The sequence below is a fragment of the Ovis canadensis genome, chromosome 8 (assembly GCF_042477335.2).
Source record: "Ovis canadensis isolate MfBH-ARS-UI-01 breed Bighorn chromosome 8, ARS-UI_OviCan_v2, whole genome shotgun sequence".
In the NCBI taxonomy this organism is placed as follows: Eukaryota; Metazoa; Chordata; class Mammalia; order Artiodactyla; family Bovidae; genus Ovis; species Ovis canadensis.
This window is the reverse complement of record NC_091252.1, coordinates 21,191,077-21,209,359: the sequence shown is the minus strand read 5'-3', so window position 1 is coordinate 21,209,359 and position 18,283 is coordinate 21,191,077. Positions and strand designations below refer to the sequence as shown.

General features: G+C 38.2%; 1 protein-coding gene across 1 annotated transcript in view; it reads left to right on the top strand.

Annotated features, from left to right (window-relative positions):
- The window catches only part of ME1 (malic enzyme 1), a 209,981-nt gene that overhangs the window by 99,013 nt on the left and 92,685 nt on the right, over nucleotides 1-18,283 (top strand). The window contains exon 6 of the mRNA XM_069598978.1: nucleotides 15,389-15,492. Coding sequence (XP_069455079.1) covers nucleotides 15,389-15,492 — 104 coding nt within the window. The remainder of the gene's footprint in view (nucleotides 1-15,388; nucleotides 15,493-18,283) is intronic.

Below are 18,283 nucleotides of genomic sequence, written 5' to 3'. Positions count from 1 at the left end.
ATTTTCTTGGGCTCCAGAATCACTGCAGATGGTGATTGCAGCCATGAAATTAAAAGACGCTTACTCCTTGGAAGAAAAGTTATGACCAACCTAGAGAGCATATTCAAAAGCAGAGACATTACTTTGCCAACTAAGGTCCGTCTAGTCAAGGCTATGGTTTTTCAAGTAGTCATGTATGGATTTGAGAGTTGGACTGTCAAGAAGGCTGAGCGCCAAAAAATTAATGCTTTTGAACTGTGGTGTTGGAGAAGACTCTTGAGAGTCCCTTGGACTGCAGGGAGATCCAACCAGTCCATTCTGAAGGAGATCAACCCTGGGATTTCTTTGGAAGGAATGATGCTGAAGCTGAAACTCCAGTACTTTGGCCACCTCATGTGAAGAGTTGAGTCATTGGAAAAGACTCTGATGCTGGGAGGGATTGGGGGCAGGAGGAGAAGGGTATGACAGAGGAAGAGATGGCTGGATCGCATCACTGACTTGATGGATGTGAGTCTGAGTGAAGTCCAGGAGTTGGTGATGGACAGGGAGGCCTGGCATGCTGTGATTCATGGGGTCGCAAAGAGTTGGACACAACTGAGTGACTGAACTGAACTGAACTGATGTAATTTTCAAGTGTACAGCATACTAATTCACAATTTCAAAATCTTTAAAGGTTATATTCCATTTATAGTTGTTATTGTATAAAATATTGGCTATATTCCCTGTGATATACAATATATCCTGTAACTTATTTGTTTTATACATAGTAGTTTTGACCTCTTAATCTCCTATCGCTCTATTGTCCTTTGCACCATCTCTCTCCTGTACTGATAATCACTAGTTTGTTCTCTGTACCTGTGTCTGTTTCTTTTACGTTATGTTCACTAGTTTATTTTGAGATTCCACATATAAATGATATCTTACAGTATTTGTCTTTCTCTGTCAAACTTATTTCACTTTCACTTTAGCATAATACTCTGCAAGTCCATCCATGTTGTTATAAAAAACAAAAGTTCATTCTTTTTTATGGCTGAGTAGTATTCCATTGTGTGTGTGTGTGTGTGTGTGTGTGCGCGCGTGCACGCCACATTTTCTTTATCCATTCATCTCGTGGATACTTATGTAACTTCCAAACCTTGACAGTCCTAAATAGTGCTAGGAACTTTGAGGTGCATGCATCTTTTCAGCTAAGTGTTTTTGTTTTCTTTGGGTATATAACCAGAGTGTTATATGGTAGTTCTGTTTTTAGTATTTTGAGAAACCTTCATTCTGTTTTCCATAGGGGCTACACCAATTTACTTTCCCACCAGTGGTGTACGAGGGTTCCCTTTTCTGCACATCCTGCCAGCATTTGTAATTTGTGGTCTTTTTGATGATAGCCATTCTGAGAGGTGTGACATGATATCGCATTGTGGCTTTAATTTGCATTTATCTGATGATTAGTGAAGTTAAATATCTTTTCATGTGTCATTGGCTACCTGTATGTCTTCTTTGGAAAAATGTCTATTCAGTTCTGTCCATTCTATAATCAGGTTATTTGATTTTTAATATAAGCTGCCTCTATATTTTGAATATTAACCCCTTATTGATATCATTTGCAAATGTTTTCTCCCATTCAGCAGGTCATCTTTTTGCTTTGTTGACGCTTTTCTTTCCTGAGCAAAAGCCGAGTTTAATTAGATCTGATTTGTTTATCTTTGCTTTTGTTTCTTTTGCTTTTGGAGACAGACTCAAAAGCATTGTTATGGTTTATGTCAGAGTGTTCCAGCTATGTTTTCTTCTGGGAGTGTTATAGTTTCTGGTCTTACATTTAGGTCTTGAATCCATTTTGATTTTATTTTTGTGTGTGATGGTAGAGAATGTTCTAATGTTATTCTTTTACATGTAGCTGTTCAGTTTACACAGCACCACTTATTGAATAGATTTTTTCCATTTCATATTCTTGCCTCCTTTGTCATAGATTAATTGACCATAAGTGTGTGGGGTTTATTTCTGAGCTCTCTGTTCTATTCAGTTGATTTATGCATCTGTTTTTGTGCCAGTATCATGCTGTTTCGATTATTATAGTTTTTAATATAGTCTGAAAACAAAGGTCTGTCTAGTCAAGGCTATGGTTTTTCCAGTGGTCATGTGTGGATGTGAGAGTTGGACTGTGAAGAAAGCTGAGCGCCGAAGAATTAATGCTTTTGAACTGTGATGTTGGAGAAGACTCTTGAGAGTCCCTTGAACTACAAGGAGATCCAACCAGTCCATTCTGAAGGAGATCAGCCCTGGGATTTCTTTGGAAGGAATGATGCTAAAGCTGAAACACCAGTACTTTGGCCCACCTCATGCGAAGAGTTGAGTCATTGGAAAAGACTCTGATGCTGGGAGGGATTGGGGGCGGGAGGAGAAGGGGACGGCAGAGGATGAGATGGCTGGATGGCATCACGGACTCGATGGACGTGAGGTCTGAGTGAAGTCCAGGAGTTGGTGATGGACAGGGAGGCCTGGTGTGCTGCAATTCATGGGGTCTCACAAAGAGTCGGACATGACTGAGCGACTGAACTGAACTGAACTGAAGTCAGAGATCCAGATTCCTCTAGCTCTGTTCTTTCTCAAGATTGTGTTGGCTGTTGGAGTTCTTTTGTGTTTGCATAGAAAATTTTAAATTTGTTCTAGGTCTGTGAAAAATGTCCATGGTATTTTGATAGGGATTGCACTGAATCTATTCAGTGCTTTGGGTAGAATAGGCACAGAATGTTGTCATTTTAACAACATTAATTTTTCTAATCCATGAACACATTATATATTTCCATCAGTTTATGTCATCTTCAATTTCTTTCATCAGTGTCTTACAGCTTTCTCTCTTTTACCTCCTTAGATAGGTTTATTCCTTGGTGTTTTATTATTTTTGATATGATGCTAAATGGGATTGTTTCTTTAATTTCTTTTTCTGACCTTTAATTGTTAGTATATAAGAATCTAAGAAATTTCTGTGTGTTAATTTTGTATCCTGCAACTTTACTGAATTCTTTGGTGAGCTCTAGGAGTTTTCTGATAGCACGTTTTAAATTTGCTATGTATGTGCTAAGTTGCTCAGTGTGTCCAACTCTTTGTGACCCCATGAACTGTAGCCTGCCAGGCTCCTCTGTCCATGGTTTTCTTCAGGTAAGAATACTGGAATGGGTTGCCATTCCTTTCTCCAGGGGATCTTGCCAACCCAGGGGTCAAACTTGTGCCTCTTACATCTCCGGCATTGGCAGTCAGGTTTTTTACCCCTAGTGCCACCTAGGAAATCTCATTGCTATGCATATTATCATTTAATCTACAAACAGTGACAGTTCTGTTTTCTTTCCAATTTGAATTCCTTTTATTTCTTGTATAATTGCCATGGTTAGGACTTGCAAAACTATGTTGAATAAAAGTGGTGAGAGAGGACATCCTTGTCTTGCTTCTGGTCTTAGAGGGAATGTTTTCTGCTTTTCACCATTGAGAATGATGTTGGCTATGAGTTTGTCACATATGGCCTTTATTATATTGAGGTAAGCTCCCTGTATGGCCACTTTCTGGAGAATTTTTATCATAAATGAGTATTCAATTCTGTCAAAAGCTTTTTCTGCATCTATTGAGATTATTATATGGTTTTTATTCTGCAGTTTGGTAATGTGGTGTATCACACTGATTGATTTGCAGAAATTGAATCTTTGCATTCCTGAAATAAATCCCACTTGATTATGGTGTATGATCCTTCTAATGTATTGTTGGATTCAGATTGCTAGTATTTTGTTGAGGAGTTTCGCGTCTGTGTTCATCAGTGATATTGGCCTGTTTGTGATATCTTTGTCTGATTTTGGTGTCAAACTGAAGCTGGCCTTGTAGGAGTTTGGAACTGTTCCTTCCTCTGCAGTTTTTTGGTATAGTTTGTAGAGAAATGGTATAAACCTTTTCTGAATGTTTGGTAGGATTTACTTTTGAAGCCGTCTGGTCCTAGACTTTTGTTTGTTGGGAGTTTTAAAAATTACTCATTCAGTTTCATTACTGGTATTTGGTCTGTTCACATTTTCTGTTTCTTCCGAGTTCAGTCTTGGGATAGGGTACCTTTCTAGAAATTTATTCATTTCTTCTCAGTTGTCCATCTTATTTGTTTATTGCAGTCTGTTATGGTCTTTTATATTTCGGTGGTGTCTGTTGTAACTTCTTTTTCATTTCTGACCTTATTGACTTGGGCCTTCTGGATTTTTTTTTCTTAATGAGTCTGGCTAAAAGTTTATCAATTTTGTTTACCTGTTCAGAGACCCAGCTCTTAATTTCATGGATCTTTTTTTAAAGTTTCTGTTTTATTTATTTCTGCTCTGACCTATATGATTTCTTTCCTTCTACTAACTTTTGGATGTTTTGTCCTTTTTCTGGCTCCTTTGGTTATAAGGCTAGGTTGTTTGAGAGTTGTCTTAGTTCCTGAGGGAAGCTTGCGTCAGTATAAACGTCCGTCTGAGAACTGCTTTTGCTGCATCCCATAGGTTTTGGATCATTTTGTTTTTATTTTCATTTAGCTCCAGGCACTTTTTGATGCTTTTTTGATTTCTTCAGTGATCCATTAGTTGTTTAGTAGCATGTATTTTAGCCTCCACGTGTTTGCTTTTTTTGCATTTTTTCTTGTAGTTGATCTGGTCTCATAGCATTGTGGTTAGAAAATCTACTTGATATGATTTCAGTTTTCTTAAATTTACTGTGGCTTGTTTTGTGGTCTAACATGTGATCTGTCCTAAGAATGTTCCATGTGCACTTGAAAAGAAATGTGCATTATGCTGGTTTTGGATGGAATGTTTCATAAATCTATTAAGTACATCTGGTCTAATGTGTTGTTTAAGGGTGATGTTTCCTTATTGCTTTTCTGTGTAGATGACCTGTCTGCTGGTATAAGTGGAATGTTAAAATGCCTTACTGTTACTACTGTTGCTTTCTCCCTTTATGTTGTTAATACTTGTTTTATGTATTTAAGTACCCCATGTTGTTGTTCAGTTGTTAAGTCATATCCAACTCTTTGCAACCCCATGGACTGCAGCCTGCCAGGCTTCCCTGTCCTTCACTTTCTCCTAGAGTTTGCTCAAATTCATGTACTTGAGTCAGTGATGCTATCAAACCATCTCATCCACTGCCATCCCCTTCTCTCCTTTTGCCTTCAGTCTTTCCTAGCATCAGGATCTTTTCCAATGAGTTGGCTCTTTACATCAGGTGGCTGCAGTTGTTGTTAGAGCTTCAGCTTTAACATCAGTCCTTCCAATGAATATTCAGGACAGTCCTTTAGGATTGTCAGGTTTGATCTCCTTGCAAGTCCAGGGGACTCTTAAGAGTCTTCTTTAGTGCCACAATTTGAAAGCATCAATTTTTTGGCGCTCAGTCTCCTTTATGGTTCAACTCTCACATCCGTGCACGACTACTGGAAAAATCATTGCTTGACTATATCGACGTTTGTTACCAAAGTGATGTCTCTGCTTTTTAATATGCTGTCTAGGTTTGTCATAGCTTTTCTTCCAAGGAACAAGCATCTTTTAATTTCATGGCTGCAGTCACTGTCTGCAGTGATTTTGGAGCCCAAGAAAAGAAAAATCTGTCACTACTCTCACTTATATCCCTTCTATTTGCCATGAAATAATGGGACAGGATGCCATGATCTTAGGTTTTTCTTGTTGTTTCAAGTCAGCTTTTACACACCCCTCTTTCACCCTTATCAAGAGGCTCTTTAGTTCCTCTTCACTTTTTGCCATTAGAGTGGTATCATCCACATGTCTGTGGTTGTTGGTATTTCTCCCAGCCGTCTTGATTCCAACTTGTGATTCTTCTAGTCCAGCATTTTGCATGATGTACTCTGCATATAGGAGAAGGCAATGGAACCCCACTCCAGTACTCTTGCCTGGAAAATCCCATGGATGGAGGAGCCTGGTAGGCTGCAGTCCATGGGGTCGCTAAGAGTCGGACACGACTGAGCGACTTCACTTCACTTTTCACTTTCACTCTGCATATACGTTAAATAAGCAAGTGACAATATACAATCTTATTGTACTCCCTTCTCAATTTGAACCTGTCTATTGTTCCGTGTCTGGTTCTAACTGTTGCCTCTTGACTCTGGTGCAGTTTTCTTAGGAAGCAGATAAGGCAGTCTGTTATTCCAATGTCTCTAAGAGTTTTCCACAGTTTGTAGTGACCCACACAGTCAAAGGCTTTATTGTAGTCAGTGAAGCAGAAGGAGGTGTTTTTCTGGAATTCCTTTGCTTTCTCTATGGTCCAACAGATGTTGGCATGTTTATATCTGGTTATGTAGGTGATGTCCTAGGGGACCCAGCAGCAGTCTTCTCTCTGGTTACCAGTGCTGTTTGTTGTAAGGGTATGCCCTGTGTGGACTGGGTGCATCCTTCTGTTTTGACAGGGTCAGCTCCTGTGGGCATGCTGGTAGTCAGGGCTGGTTCCTGCGCTGGTTGACTGTGAGGCTGTGCCTCACAGGTAGCTCTAGGCCTACTGGACAGGAGAGTAGGCTTCCTGTGCATTTGGCTGCATGACACAGGGTGGCACCGGCCTGCTGCCAGCCTACTGGTGGGTGAGGCAGGGTCTCTACATTGCTGGCTGTGCAGCTGGGAAACTTGTGGCTAATGCTGGCCTGCTGGAGTATGGGGCTTTGACCTTGGTGTTAATAAGCTAGCAGGAAGAGACCAAAATGGAGCCTTGCCAGAGCCAGTGTTAACACAGAATGAGCTCTCCCAAGTGGCTGTTGCCAGCACTTCTTTTCCTGAGGGCAGTTCCAATTGCTTCCTGCATATTTAGGTGGCTCTCTAAGATTAACAAGTGTGTTGGACCCAGCCCCGCTTTCAAACTGCTGCCTCTGGACAGGAAATCGGAGTGTGTGAGAACTTTGCTTATACTTTTTAAGAGCCAAGTTCGTTTCCTGCTGCCTTCCAGCTCTCCCAGACAGAAGACCTACCGGTTTTCAAAGCCTGATATTCTGGGGACTCATCTTTGCAGTACAGAACTCCTGGGCTCAGACCCCTTGCTCCTTGGGAAGAACCTCTGAACGTGACATTCCTCCTATTTTTGGTGGCTGACATAGGGGTATGGGTCCTCACTGTCTTGTCTCTGCCCCTCATCTGTCTCAGTGTGCTTCTTCCTGTCTTTTGCTTTGTAGAAAATCTTTTCTGTAAAACTTCAGGTCTTTCTTATAGATACTTGTTCTGTAAAGAATGGTCATTTTGGTGTGTCTGGGGGGGTGAGTTTAGGGTCTTCTTATTCCCCTATCTTGGACACAGATTGACATTCTGTTCTCTTTATCCTTGCACTACTACTTTACTGAGAAGACAAAAAATTTACTTCACTAAAATATGGTTGAGTTGATGGGTTTGTGGAAAATGTAGTTTTTATGTTGCCATTCTTTGTTCTACTTTCACATGTGGGAAACCCACTTGTAGTCAAAATATCTGTTATAGCAGTTTTTAATCTCATCTGTTTTGTGGCTCTCTGTTCAGTTTTATACTTCATAATAAAAATACAAAATTAATTGATCACAACATTTAGGTTTTTTTTTTCCAGAATCTAGAAAATTTCTTGAGGATTAGATCCCTTTTTAATAAATTATTTTACAAATGTTTTCTTCTTTTATCATAAATAACTATATTGAGTAGTAATGAAACTGGAAAAGGAATTAACAGCTGATTGGTAAGACAGTCCTCACTTTCTGACTTCTTAAATCTCTGCAGCTTACAACTCGAAGTTTACAGAAGCGCTTGACTAAAATATACTCTTATTTTTTAAGTTAATAATGCAAAGCATTTGTTTAGGTAGGATGATTGTGTTTTCACCTTTTCTTTAATCTGTTATTTCATGGTCCATGTTTTCTTTAATTTACTTGTAAAGCAGTTGCTATATAAAGGTTATCTTTTACCTGAAGTAAATTGTTTTTGTCTTGAAGAGAACGGGCTTCCCTGGTGGCTCAGCTGGTGAAGAATCTGCCTGCAATACAGGAGACTTGGGTTCAATCCCTGGGTTGGGAAGATCTCCTGGAGAAAGGAAAGACTACCCACTCCAGTATTCTGGCTTGGAGAATTCCATGGACTGTATAGTCCATGGGGTCGCAAAGTCAGACACGACTGAGCGACTTTCACTTCACTTTATGAGGATCCCATACTTTATTTTTTTCCCTGTTGTTGCCAAATCTTTTCATAGCGACTTCCCTGGTGGCTCAGATGGTAAAGAATCTGCCTGCAGTGCAGGAGATCTGGGTTCAATTCCTGGGTTCGGAAGATCCCCTGGAGAAGGGAAGGCTCTCCACTCCAGTATGGTGGCCTAGAGAATCTCATAGACAGAGGCGCCTGGCAAGCTACAAGTCCATGAGTTCACACATATGTGTGTGTGTGTGTGTGTGTGTGTGTATAAAAGTTTATCTTTTACCTGAAGTAAATTGTTTTTACCTTTTAAGAGGACCCATACTTTATTTTTTTCCCTGTTGTTGACAAATCTTTTCATGGAAGTTATGTTTATCGTTTGTCTTTTAAGTAAGTGACCAATATCAAAGCTTGATATTTTACTAAAAATGTGAATAAATGTGCCTTGTGGACCCTGCACGCTCTTCCATGTATTGTTAGGTCTTAAACACTGCTGCTTGTGCCACGTGGGGTATGCCTGCTAGGGCTGCTATAACAGTACCATAAACTGCGTGGCTTAACCAATAACATTTATTTCTCACAGTTCTAAAGGCTAGAAATCCATGATCAGGGTATCAGCAGTCAGTTTCTTCTGAGGTCTCTCTCTCGGCTTGTCTTTCTTCAGTATCTATACATGGTTATTTCCTCTGTGTATCTGTGTCTTAATTTTTTTCCTTAGAAGGACACCAGTTATGTTGGAGTAGGGCCCACCCTAGTGACATCATTTAACTTAATTATCTTTTTAAAGACCCTGTCTGCAAATACAGTCATATTCTGAGATACTTGGATTTGGACTTGAACCTATGAATTTGGGGGAGGTTGCAAACCCAGTTGAGCCTGTAACGCATGATCAGTTCTCAAGAGGCCCTGGAGAATTCATGCTCCTATTCGGTATGTATGGGAGCTTATCGTCTCTACGTAGTCAGTCTCTGTTTATTAAACCATTGCTCCAGGTCTCAGCTTTTCTGATCTGGTTTTATATTCAGTCTGGCCTTCAGATCATATGTACAGTGTATCAAGATCTAGAATCATCTAGATCTTGTGATGGAACTGGAAGTCACAAAGTTGAAATCTCTTCCACTGAGGAGGTTCCTACTTGTGTTCTGGAAAGAGCTCTTTATGTTTGGCATGAAGCAGCTTGTTGGAGAGAAACTGAACAAAATAAAAACCTTATAGATTTTCTGTTATATGTACCTACCGTGTATTTTTCAGCTCACGTACAGAAGTCAGTGTTGACATTAGAATGTGGCTGGTATTCTGTTGCTATCATGACAAATTATTACAAACTTAGTGGCTGAAAACAGCACAAATATATGACCTTATAATGCTCGAGGGCACGTCTCAAAAGGCTGGAATCATGAATGATGTCTGCAGGGCTGAGTTCCACACCTTGTCTTTTCCAACTTGAGAGGCTGTACCTTTTCCTTGGTTTGTGGCCCCCTTTATCTGTTTTCAAAACTGGCAATGCAGTGTTGCTCTGACTCTGCTTCCGTCATCACATTTCTTTCTCTGACTACAGCCAGAAAAGGTTTTTTCACTTTTAAGGACTCACCGTTCGTCACATCTACAAGGTCTTATGCCACATAAGGTAGTGTGTTTATAGGTTTGCGGGGAGGAGCATTTCACTTCACTGTCTACCACGTGGTCCCAGCTAGATCCTCAGCATCTCTCTCTCAAGCCTCCTCACTTTTTATCTTTGTCCTTTCGTATTATGCTTGCCACTTCAGTAAGTGATCCTGCATTTGAATGACTCCTAATCATTATAGTAAAGTCAGAGAAGAGAAGATAATCCTCACCGCCTGACTTGGTTTGTATTGTCACATGGTTACTTTTTCACTGTCTCCTCTTAGCTCACCCTCTCTAAATTAGTGCGACAATGGATTATATCAAGGATTTATTCATCTGCTTTCTGAAGCACAACACCGATGCCTTGGGAAAGAGAATGGGGATTGCGGTTTGGTTTTATATGCACTCTAAGTCTCAGGAATTCCTTGAAGTGTGGGATATATCTTAGAAATGCCTGTTATATAAACTAAAATAGAAAAAAATTTACCTGAGATGGGAACTTTTAGGGAAGTAGAATACTTTTATTTTAGCTTAATAATTTAAGTGGTTCTCAGTGTATGTCTCTTGAATGTTCAGTTCAGAATTAATGAGGGGATGTGTTAAGAATGCAAAATCCTGGGCTCTGATTCAGACTTACTGAATCACAGTCAAATTTTAGTCATTTTTATTTCCACAGCTTTTTAACATTTCATGCCAGCTCATATGCATGCTGACACTTAAAGTATTGCTTTAGACTCTTGATGACCATTGGCAGTTATATTGCTTAATCATATTGATGGCATGAAACAGCAAAACAATAAAAATTTTATATAATTTCTTTGCAGAATTTGGTCTTTTATTTGAAAAGAATGAGTAAATCACAGCATAGAATATGATTATCTATATGTTATAAATATAGTTTAAAAATAAATGCTGAAAAGGAAAATATTCATAACATGGCAAATAAAGATTTAAAATGTTCTTAGATTCAAAGAAAACTTTTAAGTTAATAAGAAAATGTTAAATATGCAATATACAAATTACCTAAGAAAACATGGTTACAGGTAATTTTAAAATGACGTGAAAATGGTCAATAAACTTATGAAAAATGTTTAATGATATTCAGTTCAGTTTAGTTGCTCAGTTGTGTCCGACTTGTGACCCCATGAACTGCAGCACACCAGGCCTCCCTGTCCATCCCCAACTGCTGGAATCTACCCAAACCCATGTCCATTGAATTGGTGACGCCATCCAACCATCTCATTCTCTGTCATCCCCTTTTCCTCCTGCCCTCAATCTTTCCCAGCATCAGGGTCTTTTCAAATGAATCAGCTCTTCGCATGAGGTGGCCAAAGTATTGGAGTTTCAGCTTCAATATCAGTCTTTCCTCCCAGGACTGATCTCCTTTAGGATTGACTGGTTTGATCTCCTTGCAGTCCAAGGGACTCTCAAGAGTCTTCTCCAACACCACAGTTCAAAAGCATCAATTCTTTGGCACTCAGCTTTCTTTATTAGAAAAGAAATATAAGTGCATACTACTTTAACATTACAAAAATATATTTATATATTATACATTTTACATTTATATTTCATATATATACACACATATATATGTGGAAAGATAAAATTCTTCCTTTGGCTGCCACAAAGGAACATATTTATATGTCAGTGGGGTAGGGGGATTGTAACTTTATTCATCCTTTCTAGAAAGGTATAGTTCCAATACAGATCACAAGTTTTAAAAATAATCATCTAGTGAGTGATGTGAAGACTTTTTACAATATATTCTTATGTGAAAAAGAGTTATAAAACAGTCTATGATACTGTCCCCAATTTGGACAGATAATATTGTACATGCAGAGATGTAGAGAGAGGAGCCTGGAAGAATATGCATCAAGGTGCTAGTGGTGGGTAGTTCTGAATGGGTAGAGCTTATTGGTTTTCTTTGGTTTTGATTTTACATTTCGGTGCTCTCAAATTTTCTCACAGGAAGTACTGTTTTTTTGTAATGATTTTTTTAAAGCCTTAAAATCTTAAGAAAATATTTTGTAATTCTCAAAAATTTTAGATGAGAAAGGTAGAAATGTGAGAGATATGAACAGGGTGAAAGTTAACAGTGATTACTATTCAAATCAGAATTTCCAGGGTTTCAGAACTGTGGCAGTGCTAAGAAGTCAAATAGTTAACGTTACCAATATATGCTCTCCTTATCTCCTCTGGGAACTCTTCTTGTGTCTCCATATGCTTTGTTCTTTACTCTCCCTAATGCTTTTCCTTTTCACATGCTCCTAAGTCTTTGTAAGTCTTCAGTGACAACAAATGCATTGCACGTGTCCCGTCTTGTTAAAGAAGGTCTATCTTTTTTTAAGTGTCTGCTTAATACCAAGTCTTTCATCTATTTTCATTTATTTTCCAACAAACATCTATTAAGTGTTTACTCTTGGCTGCGAGAAACTTTTAATCCAACAAATTAATGTCACCTCTGTGCCAGGCTACATGGTCCGTGGAGCCATTATTAAAATGGGATAATCTTGTTAAATTGCTTTTTGTAGATGTTATTTTTTTGTCAGCCAACTTTCCAAGAATGTACTCATTATTGAAGGCTTAATTATCATAAATTTTTAAAAAAAAGAATAGTAATTTTTGACAGAGACATTATGGCTAGAAGAATTTTTAACTTCCTGGTTTAATTCAAAAGCTATCTTGTTCATAGATCTTCATAATTGACACTTCACTGAAGCCAGACTTCTTTATGATATACTTTAATTATTAGCATGGGAAAGAATGAGAGAACAGAGAAGGGGAAACGTGTGACATCTTTTCTCAATTGTGTTCTTTTTCTGATTCACATTTTAGAAGTCCAAATATATCCCAGACATGGAGAAAGTATTTTAATTCTGGCAGCCGTTAATCGCTCATTGGCACTTCAACATCAGCTGTTCAGAAGACTGCCAGTAGATTGTTTAAAGTTTTTAGACTTCAAGGAACAGCTGGGCTTTACAACAGCACTCAGTTTCAGATTCTACATTTCATGTGAAATCCATTTTTATGATTTGATATGTTAACTTCCAGCTTGCCAGAAAACCTTAACTCATTGTTGTGCACTACATTAGAAGTGGGATGACCAACAAAATGTATTGGCCAAACCAAGGCAGTGTCACAGTGAGAGAGAATGCTATTAGTAATTACTCTAAGACACCAGATGTGACCTGGACTATAATTCCTGTTGGCTTTAAGCAAATTCCAACTCAAGTAATTCACATGGTTTAACCTTCTTAATAACATCTAAGTATACCTGCAAAATCATATTGTTTATCTATAACCTATCTAAACATAGTAACTTAAAATAGTTACTATTTTATTAATGATCATGATTCCCTGAGATGGCTAGGGAGGCTGGAATGCTTGGAATGTATAGATTCTCATCCTTCCTATAGATTCTGATTCTTCACACATTGTTCACACTCTGCAGGTAAGATATGCTTGTATCCATCCTAGGTTTCCAAAAATGTCATCCCAGTAGCAACAGCAGGCCCAAAGTTCAGAATCCCATCATCTAAATCAGGTCTAGATGCAAATGAATATTCTTGTGTTTCGCTCCGTGGTGTGTGACTGGTCTTATCTGTTCCCATATACCAGACATACAGTGGATGGCAAGGACAAAACCCCCACAATAAACACTCCCATCCAGAATGGCCGGGATAAGAATCATATAACACTTAAGTGGTTCATAGCAATTCTGAATTTGCACTGGACAAGTTGCCAGGCCACCTACTTGAGGGACAGGGAATGTTCTTTGAATCGGGCCCAGTTTCATTTCCTCAGAATGTGGTTCTGTAGTTCATTGTTCTCCGAGGCTTTTGGCTCTGCTGTCTGGGTTCTTGGTTATATCCTCTTAGATAGTCTTCCTTTTCCATAAGAAATAGCTGTGTTGCATCCTGAGTAACTTTCTCAGCAAGCTTCTTGCCAGTGGATAGTTGAGGACCCAGTGAAGTATTTCATTTCGAAGTGTCCCTGTGTCGATTAACCCAAGCAGTGCAGTACCCTTACATTTTTTTTTTTTTTTAGCTTTCTGTGTATTAGATCATAGTCTCCTCCACTAGATAAAGGCCCTACTCACAGTTCTTTTCAAAACAGACCTTCTCTGTATATTGGCTGACATAGCAGAGTGCTGTGGACCAGCCCCACTAAACTAGACAAAAATCTTTTAGGAACCTGGGTCTCTTAGGTTCCACTTTAAATCATTCAGAGGCTCTCAAAAGACTTGTTACAGTCACACAGTTAATTTGATCTTTGGCTGCTGGCCTTATTTTACTTTAGAAATCTTTTACAGACAAGTGTTGTGCCCTCTATATTCTGCTTAAATTTTTCTCAGAGACGGGACATTTCCTTCTATAGTTCTTATCCGTTTTAGCCTTAGCATACAGCCAATTTATACATTCAACATTATTCCTGAAAATCTTTTTAGTCAGATTTATACGTCCATTTTTCTGTTTTCTAGATTACTGAAAGTGATAGTTTTGTACATTGTTTCTTTTTTTATCACACAGATTGCCATTTTTTTCCCAAAAAAGTTTGTCTTTGTAATTTCTTTTAGCAATATTTTGTGGTTTCTGGTATATAGGCCTTACACATATTTTGTTAAATATGTCCCTATGAATTTTGTGTTCTGGAGTGCTGTTGTTAGTGGAATCATGTATTTTATTTCAATTTCAACTATTCATTGCTAGTATATAGATATATATTTGCTTTATGTAAATTGACCTTATATTCTACATTCATGTTAAATTCACATGTTTTTTCCTAGTGGATTTCTTGCATAGATTCTTTAGTATTTCCATGTACATGATCATGTGTGTACAAATAAAAACAGTTTGTTTCTTCCTTTCCAATCTTTATTCCTATTTTTTCTTTTTCTTGCATAACTGTAATGGCTAGGATCTCTAGTATATATAGCATTTGATAGAAATAATGAGAGTAAATATCTTTGTCTTGTTTCCAATCTTAGGGGTTGTTAGTTGTGGGTTTTGCACAGATGCTCTTTACTAGGTTGGGGAAAGAAAAGAAAATTTTAGTTGCTCAGTGGTGTCCAGCTCTTTTTAATCCCATGGACTATAGCCCTCCAGGTTCCTCTGTCCGTGGGATTCTCCAGGCAAGAATACTGGAGTGGGTTGCCATTCCCTTTTCTAGGGGATCTTCCTGGCCCAGGGATCCAACCCAGGTCTCCCACATTGTAGGCAGATATTTACCGTCTGAGCTACCTGGCAAGCCCAGGTTGAGGAAGTTCCTTTCTATTCCTAGTTTACTGAGAGCTTTTGTTATAAATGTGTGTGTATTACTGTATATAAATTGTATCTCAATTAATAACTGATTTAATAAAATTACCTGTTCTAAAGCATGAACAGAGTAGTGTTGTCTGATATATATTAGTTTTGGAAAAACTTAATAAGACCTAAGAATAACAGTGAAAATGTAAGATTGCTTTTAATGTTGAGTAATTATATTTCATGTTCTTATTAACACTGTAGATATATAGAATACTAAATAATAGCTCTGTAGGTTAATTCTGAATCAGTATAGCTAGATTTTATTTAAATTTCTACTCTTATACATACGAGAAAACTGAGGCTCACTCAGAAAAAGTAATGATTTGCCTTTAATTGTTTCTATATTTATGGTAATTTTTTAAAAAATAGGAGTTACTTAAAGATCCATTGTACATTGGACTACGGCAGAGAAGAGTGAGAGGTCCTGAATATGATGATTTTTTGGATGAATTCATGGAGGCAGTTTCTTTCAAGTACGTATAATCTTTGTTTTGTCTATATTTAAGTTGGGTTTCAAAAACTTAAAGATAATCTAACATAAAAAACTATAAAAATGTTCAAGTTTGGTACAATATGTTTAATAATTATAAGTTATTTGATTGAAATATATGTATGTATATCCTCATAAATATTGCTTGCCAAATGATAATGTCATGTGTCTGTCCCCCCAAAAGTTATCTGTGTTTCTCTCCCTGAAGATACTTTTTTCTTACAAGAAACTTCAGCTGCTTTGGTTTGGGATTCATAATTATGGTGACTGAGGCAGGGGCCAGTGACTGAATTACCTGAGTAAGCCTTTTCATGATTGTTGGCAGTCTGCATTTTGTCTCTGGCTACTGATAAAATCTGGTCTTGTATCATCTTCCTGGGTGATTCTAACTCTTTTGTGGTAGGAGAGGCAGAGAAGTGAGCATGAATTAGTACGATCCACAGGGTCCAGAACGAAGCAACATCCACGAATCTCTGATTAAGTCTACTGTATTTGATTAAGATGCAATATAATATTTCACTGAATACTTCATTTAATTGTGGACCAAAGGCTGCTATAAAATTTTCTGATTTTTCCTCCTTCAAAGTAGAGACTTCTGCCATAATTTAGTAACATATTCTGAGAGAATTTTGTCACACTAACAGTGGTCCCATTTGTCTCTGTATAGCCACAGAAACCATGTACTATTTAAAAACATACATGTTGCTTTGGTTTTTCATAGAAATGAACTCATCACTGGCATCAACTGTAACTATAGACATACTTCTGGTTTCTTTTTATTATAAGGTTTAATTTGAAGAAGTTGAATTCAGTAGCAGAAAGTGCTCTCATCAGCTTGCAAAATATTTAGAATAGTTCCAGTGTCTTGTTACCCAAGGTTTTAGTGCAAAGTACATTTAGCAGTTAGTATGGACTGCCTTTTTAAAACCTGTGTTTATTTATTATTATTTAACTTATTTAATTAAATTATACTTACTCATAGACATAGTTGAGCAACTCTAAAATTCAAGAATTCATGGTACAGTTAATTACTAGAAGTTTTTCATATTTAAAATTTCTTACCCTTTAAAATTTATATAAGATTTTGCAATTATGTGTAACTTTGTAGGTAGCAATATTAATCAAGAGGTTGTATAGAGAATACTGCAAGGTGGCATAAAAGAAAAAGAAATTCTCAGCATATTTGTTTTTATTTGTCTGTTTGTGTAAATAAAATTTGTCTTTATATGGGTGACTTTAGTATACTTACCAAGAAACTGCTGAGTCGTGAATATAGCATATATGGCCTATATACTTAAATGTTGTTGAAATAAAAAGAGAAGTGTATGGCCTATATACTTATCCTGTTGAAATAAAAGAGAAATAATTCCACAGAAACAAAAAGAGAAATAATTCCATAACCAGTGAAAAGCTTTCTGGATGAAAAGCTAATTTTGAATGAGCTTTGTCAATCTAGAATCAGAAAAACTGTGTGTGTGTGTGTTTAACGTTGAATTGAGAAGTTACCTAAGATCTATAATAAGAAATGGGGACTGACCCGAGTCAACAATAATTTAAAATGCAGAGACCACCTATAAATCAGGAATTACCCTTCTGGGCTCTTCCCAGAGAAAAACCCCACAGACTTTTCAAAGGTACTTTCTAGCGTAACTCTACTTTGGGAAGTTTTCTCGAAACAAAACCTACTACCGCTACCAAATTAAACTGGGACGTAATCCTGAAGATAAACCCCAAATTATTTGAAAAGGAAATGTAGCTTACATTCACGGTGGCAGATGCCTGTTAGGAATCAGATTCTAGATGGAGTTATTAAGGAGTGCAGTTGGGGTCTACCCTTTTGTAAGGGAAAGAACAGGAAAAGAGGGGGATGAAGGGGGAGTTGAACTACAGTGTCGACCTGCCCACAGCCCTTGGGACCACACTTTCATGCTGTCTCTTTAGACCCCCAGGGAAAACTAATTTCCATTCCCCACTCCCCAACCAATATTACGTTGGTTTCCTAATTTACCTCTTGTCAGGATTGGGTTGGGCAGTTGTAATTTCTTCCTTTTGGCTTTCTCCACAATTATATCTCTTAGCTCATGGGCCAAGGACTTGCTACGGGTGTTGCAGCAGCCACCAAGTAGGTTTCTGTCCTGGTTCTGTATGTGGGGGCTGAGGAAATCACCACCATGTGGGTCTGTGGTCCCAGGGCCCGTTACGAGCTAGACCTTGGCCAGGGCTCCATCTATGACTGGGCTCCAGGTCCTTCCAACAGGGACTGACAGCGTATTGATGCTTCAGGTCTCCTAGTATCTCTGTCTGCTCTGTGCGCTCAGAATGTGTGAGTAGTCTGTCTCCCCAGTGCACAGTTGCTGGATTAAAGGGCTGTAGGTCTCTGGGGGAAGTTGGGGGAATTACTACCTTGTATTCTTGTTATAATGTCACATGGTCCTTCCCTCTGGAGACTAGATGACTTCTTCAATCAGTGAGTTCTGGGTCCAAAAATTAGCTAGATTTGGAAACTGAGTCAGTGATTGAGACATTATTGGGGCAACTACCCTCCACTTTTGTGACCATTCATCTTTGATTTATTTTGAATGTACATGTTGAATAGTCACCTTGTTGGCATGCCATATTTTATTAATTATGTCAGTAACTTTCTGTGGGTCAAGCACACCCCACACACCAGCCTTGCCACTGTCAGGATAATTGTGCCCACCTGGCTTCTGGTGGCTTCTGATCTTCACCTGGTTCTGTTATCCCTGTTGCTGTTGATGAGCCTGATTTCTCTT